General features: G+C 39.9%; 2 protein-coding genes across 12 annotated transcripts in view; one reads left to right on the top strand and one right to left on the bottom strand.

Moving 5' to 3' along the window:
* Sdccag8 (SHH signaling and ciliogenesis regulator SDCCAG8) overlaps positions 1–1516 on the bottom strand; it is a 195293-nt gene extending 193777 nt beyond the window's left edge. The window contains exon 1 of the mRNA XM_032915108.1: positions 1219–1516. Within this exon, the coding sequence (XP_032770999.1) occupies positions 1219–1285 (67 nt within the window). The 5' untranslated portion in view covers positions 1286–1516. The remainder of the gene's footprint in view (positions 1–1218) is intronic.
* Positions 1517–2097: 581 nt separating this feature from the next.
* Cep170 (centrosomal protein 170) overlaps positions 2098–20531 on the top strand; it is an 81734-nt gene continuing 63300 nt past the window's right edge. For 6 of the 11 annotated variants that reach the window (XM_032915101.1, XM_032915100.1, XM_032915095.1 and 3 more), the window contains exon 1: positions 2099–2389. The gene's annotated coding sequence lies outside the window, so the exon portion shown is untranslated. Of the gene's footprint in view, positions 2390–20531 lie in introns of all 11 variants that reach the window. The other 5 variants (XM_032915099.1, XM_032915097.1, XM_032915098.1 and 2 more) reach the window with 2 other exon arrangements.

Below are 20531 nucleotides of genomic sequence, written 5' to 3'. Positions count from 1 at the left end.
ACACCATAGAGATTTGCGGCCCATTCCTCACCTAGTGAGACTAACTCAAATCGGACATTCAGTTATTATTTGTGGAGTAATCCAGGTTATAAATGATTCAGTATTTTAACTGTTGGGCATAGCATATGGGGCTTATGAAAATGCAGAACAGGAAAAAGTACTTCATCACCTGTAGAATAAAGTCTTTTGTCAAATTTTTACTTTCTAGGTCCCACATTTACTTGCCCATCTCTTTCCTTCTTTTCCACATGCCAGGCAAGCACTCTAATACTGAGCCTCATTCTAAGCCCCTGGCATGCATTTCTTGCTACGGATTAACAATTTTTTTTATCGTTAATAAATAAATAAATAAATAAATCAGTTTTGTGTTCATTATTTGTCTTGTTCATTTGTTCTCCATAATAACTATGATGTAGTTGACATTATAAATTCACTAAACAAAGTCTCAGGTTTCCAGAGGTTGCTCACGTTGTCGAAAGAACAGAGCCAGCTAGCTGTGAGTATGACTTTGCCAGATAATCATTCTTCTGGTACTTTGCTCAGAAAACCTGAAATTAAGTAAAACAGGCTTCGACTATAGGAATTATGACTTGATTAATAAGAAAGGCACAGGCTTTGAAGGTGGATAGGCCTGAATTCAATACCTGCCTTTGCCACTACCAACAAGAGGTGTGAGTTTTGGCCTACAACTCAACCTCTCTGAGCTTTGGTTTCCTGACAGGTAAAATGGGATCATTAGTAAGATAAAGTTTTAAATGCTTAGCTACATGAAAATAGTGTAGATCGATTAGTATTGTATTATTTCAAATAACTGTTAGTGTTTTGTTTCTGGTTTTATACATCAGACCTGCTGTACTACAACCAAAATCTACATGTGTAAAATTTATAAATAAGAAATTTATTGGATTAAACAGCAACAGTATGGCAACAGGGTAGAAGTGACATGGAGCTGCCCATGAGTTTGTGCTGGCACTGGTTGATAAGACACATAAATCAAGATTTAGGTTCCTTGTTGGGTCAGGTAACCACAAGAATCAGAGGTAACAGTGCTACTTAATCCTAGAAGCAAAACTAAAAGATTTGATCCATAAGATCAGTGCAATATCCGTCTTCGTCCTCCTCAGCCTGGGTAGTGCTCATGGAAAGTGTCTGGAAAAAAACCCACTATTGCCCATGGTACCTAGGAGCTCCTAAGCATCGAGATTCGGAGCAACTCACCCCGGAGACTCCGTTGGTATTGCCCCAGACTGTCCTCCAGGGTAGAGTTCCCTGGGGACTTCGCCATGGGGTCAGAGATGGGAGTTATGATGGAAAGTGTCCAGTGCACGCCTCCGAGGACAGGCTTAGCATTGGGGGTTGGGGGATGCCTGCCTGCTTCCTGTAGCTGCTGTCACTAGGGAGACAGGAACCTCGTACGGGGCTGCTGGGGGCTCTTCCTACCCCCTGGCCCTCATGGTGAACGTCGGGAATTGTAGTTCTTAGGTTCAAGGCTTGCAGCCTCGAGAGTGCTAAGAGCCTTCCAGCTATACTACGCTTCCCAGAGGGCGATGCGCTCGGGCGCCTCTCCGGCAGTTTAGCGGCCTGAGCCCGTTGCCAAGAGACCGGTTGGCAGGCCGCGCCCTTTCCTTTTGCATAGCTTGGATTAGTCCCACTGTCCTGCATCCTCAGCCAGCTGGATCGACCCGCTGACAGAACGGACCGGGTGAAGGACTTAGACTCCTCAAAACGTGCCGGTGTGGAGTTGACCCCTGAACCCTCGCAAGGATTCACTGTAAACTCGGTTTTAGTCAGGATTTGTGTCAAAGTTGTTTTTCTCTAGAAAATGAAGTGTAAATCTTACAAACAGCCACTCTGTGAAGGCGGCGGACACTGCAACTCCTAGCTTGCCCAGAGCCCCGCCCTCCGCATGGAATTGGCGCGCTGCCCGCTGGGAATCGTAGTCCTGGTTGGTTGCGGTCCCACTCCAGCCAAGCCGCTCTTCATTGTTCAAGCGGGTCTTGAGGACACGCCTGCGCAGTGGGTAGCTGCGAGAGCGTGTGGGTGAGACCCTCTGCAAAGCCCCCTTTCATTGTCTGGGTCTGGCGCCTGCGCAGTGAGGCATCGCTGGGCCCTGGCAGGAGGAGGGAGAGGGCCTGGCCTGTTGCCCTCTGCGAGGCGCCTGCGCACTGAGCCGCCGCTCGCTGCCGTTCCCGCTATGTGTGGGGCGTGTGTGGAATAACGTTATTGCCCAGCGGAACCGAGGGGGCCCCAGCTCCACAGCGGCGGCGGCGGCGGCGACGACGACGAGGACGACGACAACGGCGAGGGGGTGGGAGGAGGACAGCGTGGCAGAGACTGACGGGACGCGCCGCGCCCCGCCTCCCGGTCCGGTCCCTCTCTGCGGTGAGGGGTAAGTGATGCGCTCGGGGTCCGCAAGGCTCGGGATTCTGCACATCCTCAGCTCTGGCGGCCGCGGCCGGGGCGCGGCCCGCGGCGGGATGGAGTGCGGGCCTGGAAGCCGAGGGGCGCCACCCGGACGCCCCGCGCGGCCACCGCCCTCCCCTCCCCCATGGGCTGCGGCCGGCTGCCCGGGGCCGGCTTCCCCTCTGTGCGCCCGGTCCTCTTTTCGCTCTCGCTTTGTGCAGCCGCCGCCTGAGCTGCCTTGGAGCGCTGCGGGCGGAGCGTCGAGGGAATGGCTGCGCGGCCGCTGGGGAAGGGAGTTTACCAGGGCGCCCATCCCTTTTGTAGGGTTGGTTTCGGGGTGTGAGGAGGGTGGCGGCGGTGGGGAGGGGGTGTCGGACGACGAGCCTTCAGATGGCGTTGGGAGGGCGTGGAAGACGTGCTGTCACTCAGCCTGCCGGGCGACTGTACCCCACGTAGCCTCTAGCTCTGTAGTAAACCCACGGGAGGAGCTAGTGGCTTCCTGTGGGCTTCATTGTCCCAAGATTCAGTCGTAGGGTTTAGGTCTAGTTCACTTCCATTTTATTCAAGGGGGAGAAATAGCAGCTGCGTGACACGTACGGGAAGACGAGGAATTGTATCCTAAGTCATATGATCTCTGTTTTCTGGTCTTGAGTATAAACTGTCGTCCTGACCCCCGTTCCCCCAAAGAATATAAAGACAGGCTATACAGGCTAGAGTCCCAAGTCTGCCGAGCTGATCAATATAAAATTACTAGGTGACAATAAAGGCTGGGCTTACGTAGGGCCTGACAGCGAAGCTGTTGTTTAGCAGGGAAATGAACCAGCAGAATTATTTTTTCCACTGGGTGGGTAATGCATTCATGTTCCTAAGGGAATACATTAGGATACGCTTAAAGCAAACAAAAAAATAGGCCAGCTATATTTCAGTTTCTGAAATTGATTTGTTTTCTATTCTGTTAATGAAAATTCAACCACTGGAGAGGAATTTGTTGAAGCAGACAATACATTTACTTGAAAATGCATCCTGTAAAACCGTTTGAAATCGTAAGCTTATGGTATTTGTAGTGTTTTGCCAACCTTTTTGCTTAAAGCAAGTGGACGATAGGATGAAGCAGGATGAGGAGGAGCAAGAGGAGGGATAATGTGAGAGTTGGATTATAAATACAGAACCTAAGTCTTTACCAATAAAGCCCTATGTATTAGCCTTTAAGGGACTGAAATTCAATACTGAGAAATGGCAAGTTACAAACCAACCGGTCTGTATTTTTGCCATTGTTTTAAAAAATAAAACCCGCGGAGTTTTTAGTTTTTCCTTTTGTTAAGTACTATAAAAAGTTGCTGTCCTAAAACATGAGTCTAAACTGGGCTTAAGAGAAACTAAGAAGATACTAACTTAGGCAAACTTGACTGACTTGTCTGCCAACTCTGAAGCAATGGAAGGCAGAGCCAAATAAAACCAGATCTGTATTGCAGTGTGATCTCTCCTATGTGTGTGCCGTAGTCCTCTGCCCTGCACAGGTCTAGAGAACATATTCTACATGGTCCTTGAGTGGTCTGCATCAGTTAATTCTCACAGTTGTATTAATCTAATCCTTATGTTTTGACATTATTAATTATGCTGAAGTGGAGCTAGAGTTTTATACACTAAGAGAAAATCTGCTTTTTGCTAAAAAAAAAAAACAAAACAAAAAAGGCTTCCCTGATTATTAACCAAAATGTACTATATGTCCTAATATTTTATAGCATGATCAATTCTATAACCTGTGTTAAAAATAAAATATACATACAAGAACTTAATGATGTTGGTTTTTCTTTAATGAATTATATTCTCAACTCATACTAGAACTCACCTTTTGATAACATTTGGGGGGCTTCTTTTGTTAGAGTGGAACTTTTAACATTTAACTTTTGTTCTTAATTCTATTCTATCTTAATATTATTTTTATATTCGATTACAGCCAATTTTTGTTTGTTTGTGGGCTTTGTGGTTTTGGGTTTTTTGTTTTGATTTTTTGAGATATGATTTCTCTGTGTAGCTCTGACTGTCCTAGAACTTTGTAGATAGGCCGACCTTGAACTCAGAGGGATTTGCTTGCCTTAAACTCAGAGATTTGCTTGCTTCTGCATTCCTAATGCTGGGATTAATGGTGTATATCTTATCAATAAATCTCATGGTATCCTAAGATGTTTTGTGTGGAATACATGATCTTCATGTTTTTTATTTTAGCATTAGAATAAACATCAATATGGCTTCTGCATGCTGATGTAAACAATCAAGGTGGTTTTTAAAATTCTGTAATTAGTAATTTGTTTCACTTTCTTATTACTTTATCTTTACTCAGTTTTATTATTGCATCTGGTAGTGATCAGATATTTCACCTCTGGTGGTAAAAGCTTGTTATTTGACCTTTGTGTCTGTAATGGTTTGCTTTCTTTTTCTCTTTTCCATGTGTGTGATATATTTGCACGCATGTGTGTATGAATGTTTGCATGTGTTGGAGCATGCATGTTTGCCTGTGCACATAGAAGCCTGAAACTGAAATATTCCTTGATTGCTTTTCTACATCATTGATTCTGAGGCAGAATCTTCGTTGAACCGATAGCTTATGAATAAAGCTCGTCTCACTAGCTAGCTTATTCCAGAGGCCTCCTATCTTTACTTTCTGAGCCTAACTGTACATCTCTAAGATCACCAGGCCTACTCAGCATTTATATGGGTTCTGGCCATATGAACCATCTGGTGGTCTTGCTTACTCAACAAGTCCTTCCTTTAACCAGCCCCTGTATGGTTTATTCACTTAATAAAATTCTGTTCCCGATAAGTATTTTTCACTATTTAATGCATAATGATTTTTCTTCAGACTGTTAGGTAGTGTATGACTCTAATAAGAATGTGATAGGTGGCACTAAGCTGTGAAGTACCTGTATATTTGCAGGTTTTTCTAGATTAGTTAATACACCAATGTTTGATGAATAGAAAATGATTAAAGCATTAAGCATATACCTCTTTCACCCAGTAAGGTTCCGTTTAGTGGCATAAAAACCTCAGACCATCTTTTCTCCTTTAATTATCCCTAACACTGGAAATTTTTAGTAACTACCCTTGGCAAAGTAAGCTTTGATTTATTTACTCTAATGTTTTATGAAGGATGTGTTCAATAGTGAGTTCACTTTTTTGTGGTATAAAAGAATAAGAAAACATCTGTAGTTGATTAAACTGGTTGTGTTGTCCAGTTTAGTTGAAATGATTGTGCAACAGGATATGTATTTTTTTAGGCAAAGTAAAATAGCAAATATGAAGTCTATTTTCATGTCAAACAAAAGCATAGAAGAAACTCACAGGAGGAAAGCTAATCCATATAAATTACTTCCATACAGTGGTAACAATACAAGGGGGAAAAAGCCCAAGCACTGTATAGAACTAAAAATCAAGTGAGACACAGTAGAGAATAGGCATCCGTTTTAGTATACTAATAAGTGCTATAGAAAATATTCCTTGTGGGGGCCAAGGTATTATTAAAAAGGGGAATAATACCATGCATGGAGCACTTACTAAATGGCAGGGTTTTGCTTCGTTTTTCTTTTTAGACATCCTTCTTTATCACAGTATTATGTTACACATTTAAAGATTAAAACCTTGGGATTGGAGATATGGCTCTGCAGTTAAGATCACTAGCTGCTTTTCCAGAGGACTTAAGTTTAGTTCCCAACAACCAAGAGGTAGTTCCCAGCTGACTATAATTCCAGCTGCAAGGAGCCAGACACACTCTTCTGTCCTCCAGACAACAGAGACACACATGGTGAATATTATACATGCAAGCAAAACACACAAAGTGTTAATACGCTCTTAAAAGACCTGCAGCAGATAGTTAATAGCTGTTTCTACGGTACCTATCACAGAATTTACAGAATATACAGTCTGTAACTGAACCTTTGTGTTTGACCAAAGTCAAAATTCTTTTTTTAGTAAGTTGAGAGAGAGAACCTGTTCCTTTGTTGTCATTAATAAAATGCTGGAATTGGAAGTCTTCTGTACAGTATGCCACACATTGCTAATATTCTTGAGATTCAGCTTCACCTTGAACTCTTCCCTGGACTTGAAAGGAAGTCCATTTAACCTTCAGAAAGTTTAATGAAAGGTTGTTCCCAAGTCCTAGGCCAGAGGAGGTCCCAGCCAATGAGATTGAGCCATCTGCTGCATGGAGAGTAGAGGGGAGTGAGATGGCAGAGTGAGGCCTTTATTCAGTATGGCCACACTAGGACGGAATGAGCATCAGTCTACTGATCCCTGTCTTCTGGGTAAAGACAGTAGCTCTGGGATTCTAGAATAGAAGGAAGAAGGTAGGGAACCAGGGGCATTTATAATCAAATAGAAACAGTCAACATTTGATCTGATAGATGACCTGCTTCTGCTAGGTCCTGCTAGTACCAAGAAGTCATTGGTGCTTGAAGGGAGATGATTGCTCACACTTGACAGCAGCCTAGGATCCTTCCAGAAAGTGTAAGACAACAGGGCTCAGTGTTCCAACAATTCAAGACAATTCAAGATAGAGTATGGAAAGGGGGCTCTTAAGAATAGGCTAGAGAAATAAATTGAGATCAGTTGGGGTAGTTAACTGACTTTCTTCCTGGGGAGCCCTGTTACAATGCTTAATGTTTCTGTAGCAGCATTTATTAATTGTAAAATGGCTTTTGCCATGGCATTTTCATACACATATTTTGATCATCTCTTTGTGTCTGCCTGTCTCCTTCTCCCCACCTCTGTCCCCCCCCTCTCTCTCTCACACACACACACACACACACACACACACACACACACACACAGAGTGTATATAGACCCTAGGATACTAGAAAGGAGCCCATAAAAGGGTAACATAATTCTTTATGGGACAGGAAAGATAACATATGTGAGTTGGAAAGGGCAGAGAGTGGGGACAGAGAAGTGGGAGAGAAATGGAATAGAGGTGATAGTCATAACTAAGGAACTATAAAAAGCATGCAATCCATGCAATCTAATGCTGATTTTGCTATCTGAATTCTTCCTGTTAGTTGTAGTTCTGTCTTAAGAACAATGCAGTAAGTTCCTCAATAAAGTTTTTTTTAAATTAACCCTTGCAACTTCATATTTATATAGTTTCTTTTACCTTTTTTGCCTCTAACTGATTTGAGAAAGTTGAATCGATGTGGTTTTTTTCCCCAGTCTGACTTGAACCATTAGAAACTCAACAACCTTAGGTTGGTTCTCATTTTGTTTTTTGAAATGTTCGTTCTGAAAATTACAAATGCACTCTATATAAATATCCTTATAAATATTTACTAGTTTCACATACTCCATTTATAACATAAGTGATATTTCTGAAGCAATGATTTACCCTTACCTTCTACTCAATTTTATCTATTTTAATATTACTATAATACAAGTTTGTTGAAATTTTCTTGAATCATGATTCTGTCTTCTCATCCAAGGGATTAGCTTCCCTTCCTGGCTTTCGGACATTTATAAATTTAATAAGCCATATCTCTAATGTCTTCATCCTGTCCGAGTACTTGTCATAGCCAAGGATAAAACCATCCAGATTTATAAATAGAATCAGTGCCACATAAAATATGCTGGGGGTGGGGGAAGTGATAAAAAGGTAGTGAAAATTATTCGTAGTTTGTTTTCTTTTCTTTTTTCCTTGATTAACAAAGGAACGAAGCTAGTAGTTTTGAGGATATGGATGGTAATATCACTATATGATAATAAAGTTGAGTAAGGAAGCAGAGTTTATCAGCACCAAGGGAGCCATTGCTGTTAAGTTTGTGACCCAACTGTAGACTGCCAACACTACCGCATGGCTTGAAATGAGGACAGTGGTTTCACTACAACTGTATTTAGACCATAGCTGCAGAATCAAACATGGAAACTGGTCAGAATTTTTAAAAATAGCATTGATAAAACCTAAGGCCAATTGACAGAAGAGAAGACAAAAGAAAGTGAATAAAATTAATCAAAGAGGGATGGTAGACTTTTCCTTTTTTTTATTTTTAAGGTGTGCGCACATACAAATGGTTCAAGTAGTCAGTATTTTTAAATGGTGTGCAAATTCCTTCTTGCCCTGTTTTGTAAATACTAAATTACCTTTCTCTAGTGCAGTGAAGTACCTTCGACAGGAAAGGCTCACTACACACTGTGTCCTGAATGCTGTTATTTCTGAATGTTTGAGAAATCAGCCTTCTGAAACAGTGCTCACCACCCAACCCCAGATAGTTAACATTCCATGGGGGGAAAGACATGTAGGTATCTGAGTAGAGAGTATTCTCACATGCAGGAATGGGATACATGAATTTGAGAACAAAGAGGCCACTGTGACTGAAGATGAGTGAGAAAAGGGAAGAGGAGGAGGAATTAAAATGGGATAGGACTTTTATTGGTTGATGTTACTTAAGGGCCGTGGGAATTTATTGAGGACTTTGAAAGGATTGTTTTATACATAGTGGTAAAAGGGATGCACATATGGGAATAAAATGAGCTAAGAAGTTATTGGAGTGATGTAAACCACCTTTGTTTAGAGTAACTGTGGCAGTGGTAGTGAGAGTTGCCCATGTCTGACTTTACAGAATCAAGAGTTTCTGTAAAGTTAGCAATCTTTTCTAACATCTACGTAAACATATCAAGTAGGTAATGGGATATATAAGACAGAAATTCTGAGAAGAAGATTTAAGGATTCATAAACACCACCGGTAAACTGGAAGGAATCAAATTTTGTGGTACCTCAGAAGCCAAGGGAAGAAAGGAATTTTGGAGGTAAGAGTGCCCAGTCATTATCACATTTAACCTTATATATAAATAAAATACCCCTTACTGGTGGTGGCTGAGCAGTCTTCATTCTCATTTATTAATAAGAATGCTTGTAATCAATCTTCCTGTAAATTAGTCATCTGTATACCTGAACAAAGTTTATTTAACAAGCAGGGCATTGCTGACTGTAGGTAGGTGGGCAATGATGCTCTGTTGGGTAAGACTTGATCAGATGACACCTCACTGTCACTAGTTGTATGGTCCTGAATGTTACTTTATCTCAGAGGCTCAGTTTCGTGTTATGTTTAGTTAATGATAGACTACTTTCTTGGAGGCTTATTATAAAAAAAAAAATAAATGTTTAATTGCGTATATTTCTTCCTTTAGGGCCTCTGAAATAATGCTACAGCATTATTGTTGGATGTGAGGAAACACATTGGTTGAGGTTAAATTTTTTTTCATTGACTCTGTAGAAATAATATTTATCTTTTCTGAATTCTATTCTCACTGGGCAGTTTTACATGTCATTTACAGCATTCTTGTGGTAAAGAGAAAGAGGCATAGTGCCAGGAGTTGGAGTTGGGTATAAGCTTTAAGTTAAGACTTCTGATTCTGCCTGATAGTATACTGGGTAAAGGTTCATTACATGTTACATGAAATAACAAATCACAAATTCAAACCTTAGAGCTTGAATAGGAAGGAGTCTTGCACTCAGTCAAACAGCTAGTAAACTGATTTGAGCAAATTCAAGGAAAGGGGAAAGGGAGCCTCTTTAGTATAAAATAATGTGGTGGAAAACACATTGGAAATAGAAGACTTTCTGTGGGACTATAATTTAAAACTATAAGAGCTGAGGATATAGCTCAGTGCTAGACTCTGCTTAGCATGTGAAAGGCCCCATCTTTGACCCACAGGATAACAGAGTGGACAAGTGCACACAAGGCAGTTATTCCTTGGTAGCTAAATAGAATTAAATCTTCCAGTGCTTGAGACCTTTAAATAAACTTGGAATAGTGTTTGCATATAACCTATTGATATCTGCTTAAATACTTAGAAACAATACATTTATTTGGGTATGGATATGGGTTCATGGTATGCTACACAAGAGGAGGCCAAAGGATATCTTGAAGGAGTCAGCTCACTCCTTCCACTATGTGAGTTCCAGGGATGAGCTCAGGTCATCAGTCTTGGCAGCAAGTGCCTTTCCCACTTAGCCACCTCGCTTGATCCTCCTAAGTGCATTCTTTAAGTTATCTTTGTGTTACTTACAATGTCTAATACAGTGCAGTATCCCACAAAGACTTAAATGTTCTCTACAACTTGGGAAATGATGACAAATGAAAATTATCTGTGCGTGCTCAAAACAGGCACACACAGATTGTCATCTGAGTTTACTGGATCCATGAATGTGGAACCCATGGGAATATGCGTTTGTATGTGTCCATTTATATTTTTGGACTTTACTGTTGTTTGCTGTGGTTGCTCAAGAGAAATCCTCCTAATTGTACAACTAACACATTGCAAAGTGAAGGCTACTTATTAATGTTTTCTTATTCTTTTACAGATTTAAATATAATTATTATATATTGTAAAATTTTCTAAAAGTGTTGAGTCAAAAAGCACACAGTTTGATAATTCACTAGCTCTTATCTCTCTTCTTGTCTATTCTTATTTAATTTGGCATGATTCTACCTTAGACTTTATCACTAATTTTTATTGAAATATTTTTGTCAAGTTAGAAAAAATTAAAAAAAATTTGTAAATCCTGAAGTGGGGAAAAAAAACCTCATTTTGAAATTAGTATGAGTTTTAGAATTCTACATTTGTATTTGCATCGAATCTGATACATTACTTTCAAACTAAAGGAAAACAGGAATTCCCACACAGATCTGAGAAATATCCATTGTAGTGTTTACAATTTTAAAACCAATTTACATAAATTTTAAATAAATTACATGTTTGATAAAATAAACTCCTATGCCACTACGTAACATTTAAATTGGATCACGGGAATGCATTTCAGTGTAGATAACTGCCTAGCATGTGTGGGCTGTTGGGTTGGGTTTGATCAGTAGCATCAGGGGATTGGGCAGAGATTGAAAATAGGCTCCTAAAAATAAAATGGAGCCATAGGAAAAGAACTACAAAAATGGAATATGCTTTCCTCAGTGTAACCTTAGTTAGGGTTTTTATTGTTATGACAAAACACCATGACTCAAGCAACCTGGGGAGGAGAGGGTGTTTTTGGCATACATATCAACACATTGAGGGAAACCAAGTCAGGAACTTAAACAGAGCAGGAACCTGGAGGCAGAAGCTGATGCAGAGGCCATGGAGGGTGCTGCTCACTGACCTGCTCAGCCTGCTTTCTTATAGAATCAGGACCACCAGCCAAGGGATGGCACCACCTACAATGAGCTGGACCCTTCCCCATCAATTAGTAATTAAGAAAGGCCTGCCTATAGCCCTATGTCTCATACTTGTGAAAATGCCAAAGGCTATTTTCAAAGTTTTAGCAAATTAAATATCTGCTGAAGGTTTTTTCCTTAGAGAGAGCATCATTGAAGTGTGCAATGGGATAGACAAGTGAGAGGCTCCTTTCTTTGCCTTTTATGTGAGTATTGATTCTGTTCCCTCCCAAAGGCTCCATCTCTTTATCATCATCATTATTATTATTATCATCATCATCATCATCATTATTATTTACTTTACATCTCACTCACTGCCCCTCCTCCTGGTCACTTCCACCACAATACTTTCCCCCCCTCACCTCCTCTGAGAGAGTGGGACACCCAGGTATCCTCACCCACCCTGGCACATCAAGTCTCTGCAAGGCTAGGTCCTCCTCCCCCACTGAGGCCAGACAAGGCAGCCCAGCTAGGAGTCCATGTCCCACATATAGGCAACAGCTTTTGGGATAGCTCACTTCTCCAATTGTTTGGGACCCAAAAGAAGACCAAGCTGCACATCTGCTACATATGAGCAGGGAGGCCTAGGTCCAGCCAATGTATGCTCTTTGGTTGGCAGTTAAATCTCTGAGAGCCCCAAGGATCCAGGTTATGAATCTGTTGGTCTTCCTGTGGAGTTTCTGTCCTCTTGGGGACTGCAATTCTTCCTCCTATTCTTCCATAAGAATCCCCAAGCTCCATCCACTGTTTAGCTGAGGGTGTGTGCATCCAACCTCCCAGAGGGCAGCCATGCTAGGCTCTGTCTGCAAGCATGACAGAGTATCAGTAATAATGTCAGAGATTGGTGTTTGACTGTGGGATGGATCTCAAGTTGGGTGGGTTATTGGTTGGAAAAATTACTGGTTGGCCATTCCCTCAGTCTCTGTTCCATCCCCTGTCCCTGCATTTCTTGTACACAGGATAAATTTTGGGTCAAAGCTTTTGTGGGTAAATTGATGTCCCTATGGCTCCACTGGGGTTCCTGCCTGGCTACAGGAGGAAGGCCATGTCTCTTAATACAGTTGCATTGAGGATTAACATTCAACATGAATTTTTAAAGAAATACGATTTTAATTATTTTTCTCCTTACTATGATTAAATATCTAATAGAAAATCTGTAGAAAGGTTTTACTTTTTGATTTTCTTCCTGGTTTTACACGAGGTATACTCCTAGCATGGCAGGGAAGGCCTGGTAGCTGGAGGGCCTGCTCCATGGTAACAGAGCATAGTGTCTGACTTCTTTACAACTTGGCAGATTGGAAAGAAGAGAGCTGGACCATAAACAGGGCAAAACCATAACTCTCAAAAGCTCTAGTAGCCTTTGACATCTAGACCTGATGCCTTGAAAGTTTCATGAATTCCCCAAACAATATTTATTAGACACATGAGGCTGTTAGATGGCATTTAAGATCTATACTACAATAAATACTTTCATTTAAATCATATCAGAGAACCAAAGAAATTAAAGGATATTCATGCTATATAATGGTATATAGACATTAAAATAAAAAAGGTGGGTAGGGGTTGGACAGGAGGTAAAAAAATGTAGAATTGGAGTAAGTTCAATTTTTGGAAGGGAAACGTTGGTTTAATTGGAGTTAGGGTTGAAATACAAGGTCAGTATATCATTTCCTAACAATAATTGTTCTTAAAATTACTAACATTTGGGGCTAAGGAGATAGCTCTCTGATTTAAGCACTTACCAAGCAAGTGTGAAGACTTGCTAGAAACCTAACATAGACATTGGGTAGGTCTGGCAGTCTGCTCATAATTTCAACCCTGGGATGTGAGATTATCAAAACTAGCTCTGGGTTTGAAGTTGAGACCCTGCTTCAATAAATATTGTGGAAGAGTAGTTGAAGATTCCCAGCACCAGCATCAGGCCACCACATGAGAAAGAAGGAAATTTTCCCCAGCTGAAAATTAAAAGATACACATGCATACATTTTACCATCGTAAGCATTTATACACAATACAGCCAGCACCATCCACAAAACTGAAATGAAGAACTATTAACCAGTAGCTCCTCTAGTGCTCCCATCCCCAGGTCCTAGTAACTACTTTTCCTTCTCACTCTGATTTCTGCTACTGAAAGTATGTCATATAATTGAAAGCACATGATGTTTGTTTTTGTGACTGGCTTATTTTACTTAGCATATCTTCTTCAAGGTTGATCCATACTGTAATGTGTCAGAATTCCCTTCTAACAATGAACAATGTTATATTATGTGTACCATATTTTATTAATTCATCTACCCAGAAACGCTTGTATTGTTTCCTATGTATTGACTATTGATAGTAGTGGTGATTTATCTGTGTTAGCTGCTTTTCTGCCTCAAAATTGCTGAAGTTGTTATGCAAATAAAATAATACTTCAAGTGTTTTAATGCTGGTTGTGTTTGAGAATTATCCCCTTTGACAGAAATCTCTGTGTTTCACATTCTCAGAAATTATCACACATTGTATGTCTGTTTTTATTGAATTCTTAGGAACCTTGTAGAGTCAAGAATGATGAACAGAATTATCTTCAGGTGGAGAGCCAAAAGAATACAGTCTAGACTATGAAAAAACATAAGTGATTCAAAGGTTAGCTAAAAGATGAGAGAGTTCATTTGTTTTCTGATTTACTAACTTAGTTTTTTTTGTTTTTTGTTTTTTGTTTTTTCGGAGCTGGGGACCGAACCCAGGGCCTTGCGCTTGCTAGGCAAGTGCTCTACCACTGAGCTAAATCCCCAACCCCACTAACTTAGTTTTAAACTTTTGCTGCTACCTTTATAAATGAAAGTACAAATCTCTTTACGCTCTTTTGATTAGAATAAATTATCAGCGTATCTATATTGCCTGCTATAAATGCAAAACACTTAACTGAAGCCACCCTTCATATGAAAAGCATATGGTGTCTGTTTGTGGAGCTTCAGTAACTAGAGCAGCAGCCACTAAGCACCTGTTTAACAAAAGTTTCTCAGTCTACAGAGGAAAGCAAGTCATGCTTTACATTTTCATAAGCTGGCAGAGAAATCTTGGTAAGAACTCTTAATGCCTCAGCCATGCAGATGTGTTGCATTTTTCCGGTAGGACTATTCATTGAGGATTTAATAAATGATTTTATGAAGGAAGTTTATTAAGTTGCTACCTTTTCTCATTAAATTAAGTTTTCTTTTGAAAATGTATAATAAAGTTAGATACAACATGAGGAATGCCATCTATTTTTTGGTGAACAAATATTAAGTTGTAGATTATATCTGTTATTGGTTCATATTTTAACTGCTTTTAAAGAAGAGTTGATGATTTACATAGCAGATATAAAGGTCAAATTTAGGCATTTATTCCAATATAATGAATATGAGAACAAAAAGTATTCCCTTCGTCCCCTCCCCCACTCTTGCAAAAATATTCTTACTACTGGTTTTTCATGTGAGCATAGAGTCAGAATCTTGGTAAGAATCCAAAAAAAGCACAGCTGCAGATTTATTTTTTGTGAGGAACTGTACAAATTAGGGTGGGGATTTAAAGTAAATGAAGTTTTCCCAAGAACGTTTTTCATTCTCTTTCCCAGATCAAGTTAAATATACAGCAGAGTCGAACATTTCAGTGTTGTACTCTGTGTGTGTGTGTGTTACTTTCTCAGAGATGCTTGCTCTGACTGTCCATGGGTACCACCCTGCCCTGGTACATCAAGTTGCAGCAGAGCATCCTCTCCCACTGATGCTAGACAAAGTAGCCCAGCCAGAGAAAGAGGATCCAAGGGTAGACAACAGAGTCAGAGACAGCCCCTGCTCTAATTGTTAGGGAACTCTCACGAAGACCAAGCTACACATCCACAAATATGTAGGGGGCCTAGGTCTAGCCCATGTATGCTCTTGGGTTGGTGGTTTAGTCTCTGTGAACTCCCGGAGGCCAAGGTTAGTTGATTCTGTAGGTCTTCTTGTGGTGTCCTTGACCCCTTTGGCTCCCTCAATCCTTATTCCCACTCTTCAACAAGTCTCCTAGGGAGTTCTGCCTAGTATTTGGCTGTAGGTCTGTGCATCTGTTTCCATCAGGTTCTGTATGAAGCCTCACAGAAGACACATACATATTCAATTCCTGTCAACTGGTTGCTTGTTTCGACTCTTGTCCAATAGTTGACTTTATTTAATCCTGTTTATAATTTTCAAGCAGAAAGCTCTTGTATTAAGAGTAGGCACTAAGACTGAGCCCACAACTAAAAACAGGATTCTCCAGTAAATAACACAATCTTGGGGTTCAAAGTGTGATCAGATATCCTGTAACATTTTATTCCTCTTTGTTTAAAGTTTTATGTATCTTATTAGAAAAAAAAACATATACTCTGGAAACAGCTAGACTGTGAGTCAAATCTTTAGAGGTCATTGTCTCCCATGCTTCCTGGCAACTTGAAAAAAAAAAGTTGTCAAATGATAGCATTTTATCATCAAATAAGGTTGGAGAAAAGCCCTTTCCGCTCTGAAGAGTGATAGTCCTATTGTGAGGCCAGTTATTTATTTCTCTGCAATAGCAGAGATTGTAGGGTAAGATGAGCCTTATTCTGTGTAAAGCCATCTGGTGATGAATCAGCCAGCTGCTTTGCAGAGCATAAGGATGAACTATCCTTAACATGTGGCCTAGTTCAAGTAATTCCATGCATTATACACTAGGTATGTAATGTAAGGAAGCAAGTTTTTTGGCACTGATTGTGCAATGCACTATTTCCTAGTTCCGTAGCAATGCTATTGTCTATCTTAAAAGCCCATTATAACTTACATCCCTCAGATCCCTCTTGACATCAGTTCTCAATTGAGTTATATGTAACTACAAGCAGCATTGTGACAATTTATGTTTTAAATAACAGTACAGTAATGGGTTTCCCTCTGGCATTTAATATCTGTTTCTTTTTCTTTGATTGTTCTTTACTTCCCTCCCCCATCCCCTGCTTTCTTTTTCTCTAACCCCTAGATCCCATTCTACATTTTTAACATATACTCTAGCAATCTCTTTTCTTCTTTCCCCGAAGAATCCTCTCCACCTCATAGTCCTCTCCTAGTCTCATGAGCCACACACACACTCACAAAATTAAAAAACAGAATCCACGTATGACAGAAAAGGTGGTATTTTTCTTTCTGAGTCTGGTCTACTTTCTCTTTAATATAGTAATTTCCAGCTATATTCATTTTCTTGGGAATGATATGATTTCATTTTTTATGGTTGAATAAAACTACATTGTATATATGTACCACATATTCTTTGCATTCATGTTTGGGTGCAAAAATGAACTATTTTCACAGGAAAGTCCAATTTTAAAACTAATTTAGGAAGGTGAGGGCGTGACTGTGGTGCTAGCTAGGCTTACACCTGCCTGGCATCTAAATGTTGGAATGCTAAACTCTTGACATCTAACTGCTGAAAAGCCAAGCCCTGTGTGACAAGGAGACAGCTGTAAGAGATTGCTGAAGAGGAGCATAACTAGGAAGTAAGGGCCAGATTCACTCAGTGACATGTTAGGTGGTCCTAGAGAGTTCCAGGTTAACTGGAAGCCAAGAATTCTAGTGGAGCTGTTCTTCATTCATTAAAAATACCCTCGCTGTATATTAGATTTGATCTCTTAGAGAGAGGGGAGTAGAGAAGTGGGCAGTGGTGGGAAGAAGGGAGGAAGGTTGGCAAACAATTACAGTGAGAAAAGGTTGTTCTAGGGTAGAACCTAGAGATGAAGAACCTGTATGGCCTTGAGCTGGCATGGGTAAGATCATCTCATGTCCCCATTCCAGTCTGGAATAAGAACAGCTTCCTGTTTCCATCTAACTTCCCAGCATTCTCTACAGGACTTAGCTCCCTGAAGCAAGATTCTTTTGTTTGTTTGCCCTAGCAACCCTGGATTTGGTAGGCGGCTCAATAGGTGTGTGTATATATATTTAAGGATATCATATATTAGTACATGTATACTTGGTATAGCATTTAAATGAGTTGAACTTGTCTGTCGCCTCATCATTGACTCTTTTTCTAATGTTTTGGAATCCATTGTGTACTATCTATAGTCACATATGCATTAGCAGAGCTTCTTCTACTGAACTATAAATAAGTTATCATTGATCACTAGCCTCTCCTCTCCCCTCCCCGAGCCATTCCCAGATACTACCATTATACTCTCAATTTCTATGACAGCAACATTTTTGGGTTGTACAGACCAGTGAGGTTTTGTGTTACTTTCTTTTTCTGTGCTTAGCTTGTTTCATTTAACCTGAGAGTGTCCATTTCTATCAGTGCTGTGTCGAACGGCAGAATTCCCTGCTTTATTATGGTTGAACCATATTGCCTTCATGCGTATATGGACACAACTTGGTTTCTTGGCTGTTGAGGTTAGTGCTACAATATACTTGGGAATGCAAATGTTTCCCTCATATTTCTACCTCCTTTGAATATGTACCTGTGAATAGGGCTGCAACATCATACAGTGGCTCTATTTTTTTTTTAATTTAAGACCTTCCAGAATGCTTTTTTTCATAGCTGTGCTAATTTACATTCCCATTTGAGTTCCTGCTAACACTTTGTTACCTTTTAGGGCGTTTGTGCAATACCCATTTATTGAATTAAGGCCATAGTTCATTGTGGTTTTATCTTCCATTTCCCTGGTGTTTACTGCTGGACACTTGCATGTCTTCTTTTTAAAAATACCTGTTTGGATCTGTTGCCCATTTTGAAATTGCTTGGGAGCCCACATAGATGACCTATCTGTAATTCCAGCACTCAAAAGGTACAGGCCTGCGGTCCCTGGTGCAGTCTGGTTGACTGGGCTAGCTGGATCAGGAAGATACCCATTGTCAAACTCTGGTCTTCCCATGTTCTCTTGCCACACACCTGCAAACACAAATATACCACAGATACATATATGCACATGGAAAAAGAAGAGAGAATACCTGAGGGAGTGATGGGGAAGCTATCAGAGAGACACCTGGAGAAAAACAGAGAATGTAGCTTTGTATTCCATTGCATTTCCCAGAAGAAAAGATAATGAGTGGGTAGGAATGCAATACCCTGCATATTGAATATTATGTTATTTCATTTTAGGAAATGTGTATTTTCTAATTTTATACTTCATGAAAAGCCAATAAGATTTGTGAAAAGTTATTTTAATTATATTATTGTATATACATTATATATAAAAATTATATAATACATTAAGTCACAATATTATGTTTGTTATGCTCTATAAATATTTAAAGATTGTCTTACAGCAAATAGAAATTAAAGAGTGCTTTATAGCATATGAATGATGTTTGCTTAAATTGATTTTTCTACATTAAGAAGTTTTTTTTTTTTTTGGTCCATGTATGGTTCTTATGTTTAGATTGTTCTATTTAAGATGAATTGATTTCCTTTGATTATATGTTGCAGTAGTTTTCATTTTTGCTCCCTTGAAAAAGTATGCAACTATTGACCTACTTACTATGCAGTATTTTAAAATTGTTCTTCTGTATAAATGGAGTGCGTAAATTATGTAATATATTTACAAAAATGTTCCTTTAGTTCTGGTTCTCTATTGACTTGACTGTAGAGACTATTCTAAAATAGAAAAAGAAATGCTGCAACACCAATATGACAAAGTATATGTAAGACCAAGATCATCAGCATTAAATAGTTGGGTGACTGGGAGACTTAATAAATCACATAAATCAACCAAAGTGATTACATAAGCTTGAGAAAGGAATCAAGAAAGACTTGATTGATCTAGTTTCACACAAAATTATTTACTTATTTTAATAAAAGTTGTTTGTGTCAGGTAAGTGTAGGTGACTGGGTTTTTTTTTGTCAGCTTGACACAAATTAAAGTCACTTAGGAAGAGAGAGCACCTCATTTGAGAAAATGCCTCCATCAAACTGGCCTTAGGACAAGTCTGTGAGGCATTTTCTTGATTGGTTACAGATATGGGAGGGCCTATTCCACCATAGACAGTGCCACCCCTGGGGAAGTGGTTCTGGATTGTATAAAACAACAAACTGAACAGGCCAGCAATGGCCTTTGCTTAAGTCCCTGCTCCATTGTCTTTCCCTGAGTCTTTCCCTTGACTTTCTCCACTGATACTCTGCAACCTATAACCAAATAACCCCTTACCTACCTAAATTGCTTTTCATTATTTATCACAGTAACAAAAACCAAACTAAAACTGTCAAGTTCAACATAAAACATACAGGATTCTTACCAGAACATTGGTCAGTGTTGCCTTTACTGTGTACACCTGTTTTATTATAGAATGCTTCTTCCCATTACAGTAAACTTAATTTCCTAGTCAAGGGCAGCACAGCATACATCTTAGGAAAAGCTGAAAATATTCTTTGGATTCCCAAGACAAAACTTGAGTAGATGGTATCATGACACTAAGTACAGGAGAGAAAACTGAGGAACTTGACACTTAAACTGTGCCTGTGACCATGCACAGTAAAAGTAGTAGAGTAGAATTCAGACTCACCCCTTAATCTTACTGACTCAGAAGTCTGAAACTGTTACTGACAATGCGGAATCCCATAGGACAGTAACCATTAAAAGCTCAGTCTACAGGTCCTTGGGTGCCCCTGAAGGCAATCTTTTCAAGGGTAGTGGGACCAGATGTTTTAATGATATCAGAACTTTCTGCCTCTTGTTGAATTTCTGTTAGCACACATGACACAAAAACAACTGTGGTAAACTTAAGCTCAGTAGCACAGATCCAGGTAGTGGACCAGACTGTATGCTGTACGTCTGCAATTAAAAACAATTTTAAAAATTCACTAACTTTGCCTAGGACTATCTCACAGAATGGTAACAGTGGGTGACTATGTTAAGTGTAGACCTTGAAGTCACACTTTTGTAGTGTTCTGCAGGACTAGAGAAAAGTACTTACAGAGCACTTACACTCTGTGCCAGACTACTATGGT

Source organism: Rattus rattus, chromosome 10 (assembly GCF_011064425.1).
Source record: "Rattus rattus isolate New Zealand chromosome 10, Rrattus_CSIRO_v1, whole genome shotgun sequence".
In the NCBI taxonomy this organism is placed as follows: domain Eukaryota; kingdom Metazoa; phylum Chordata; class Mammalia; order Rodentia; family Muridae; genus Rattus; species Rattus rattus.
The sequence above is the reverse complement of the archived record's forward strand: the minus strand, read 5'-3'. Positions and strand labels throughout refer to the sequence as shown.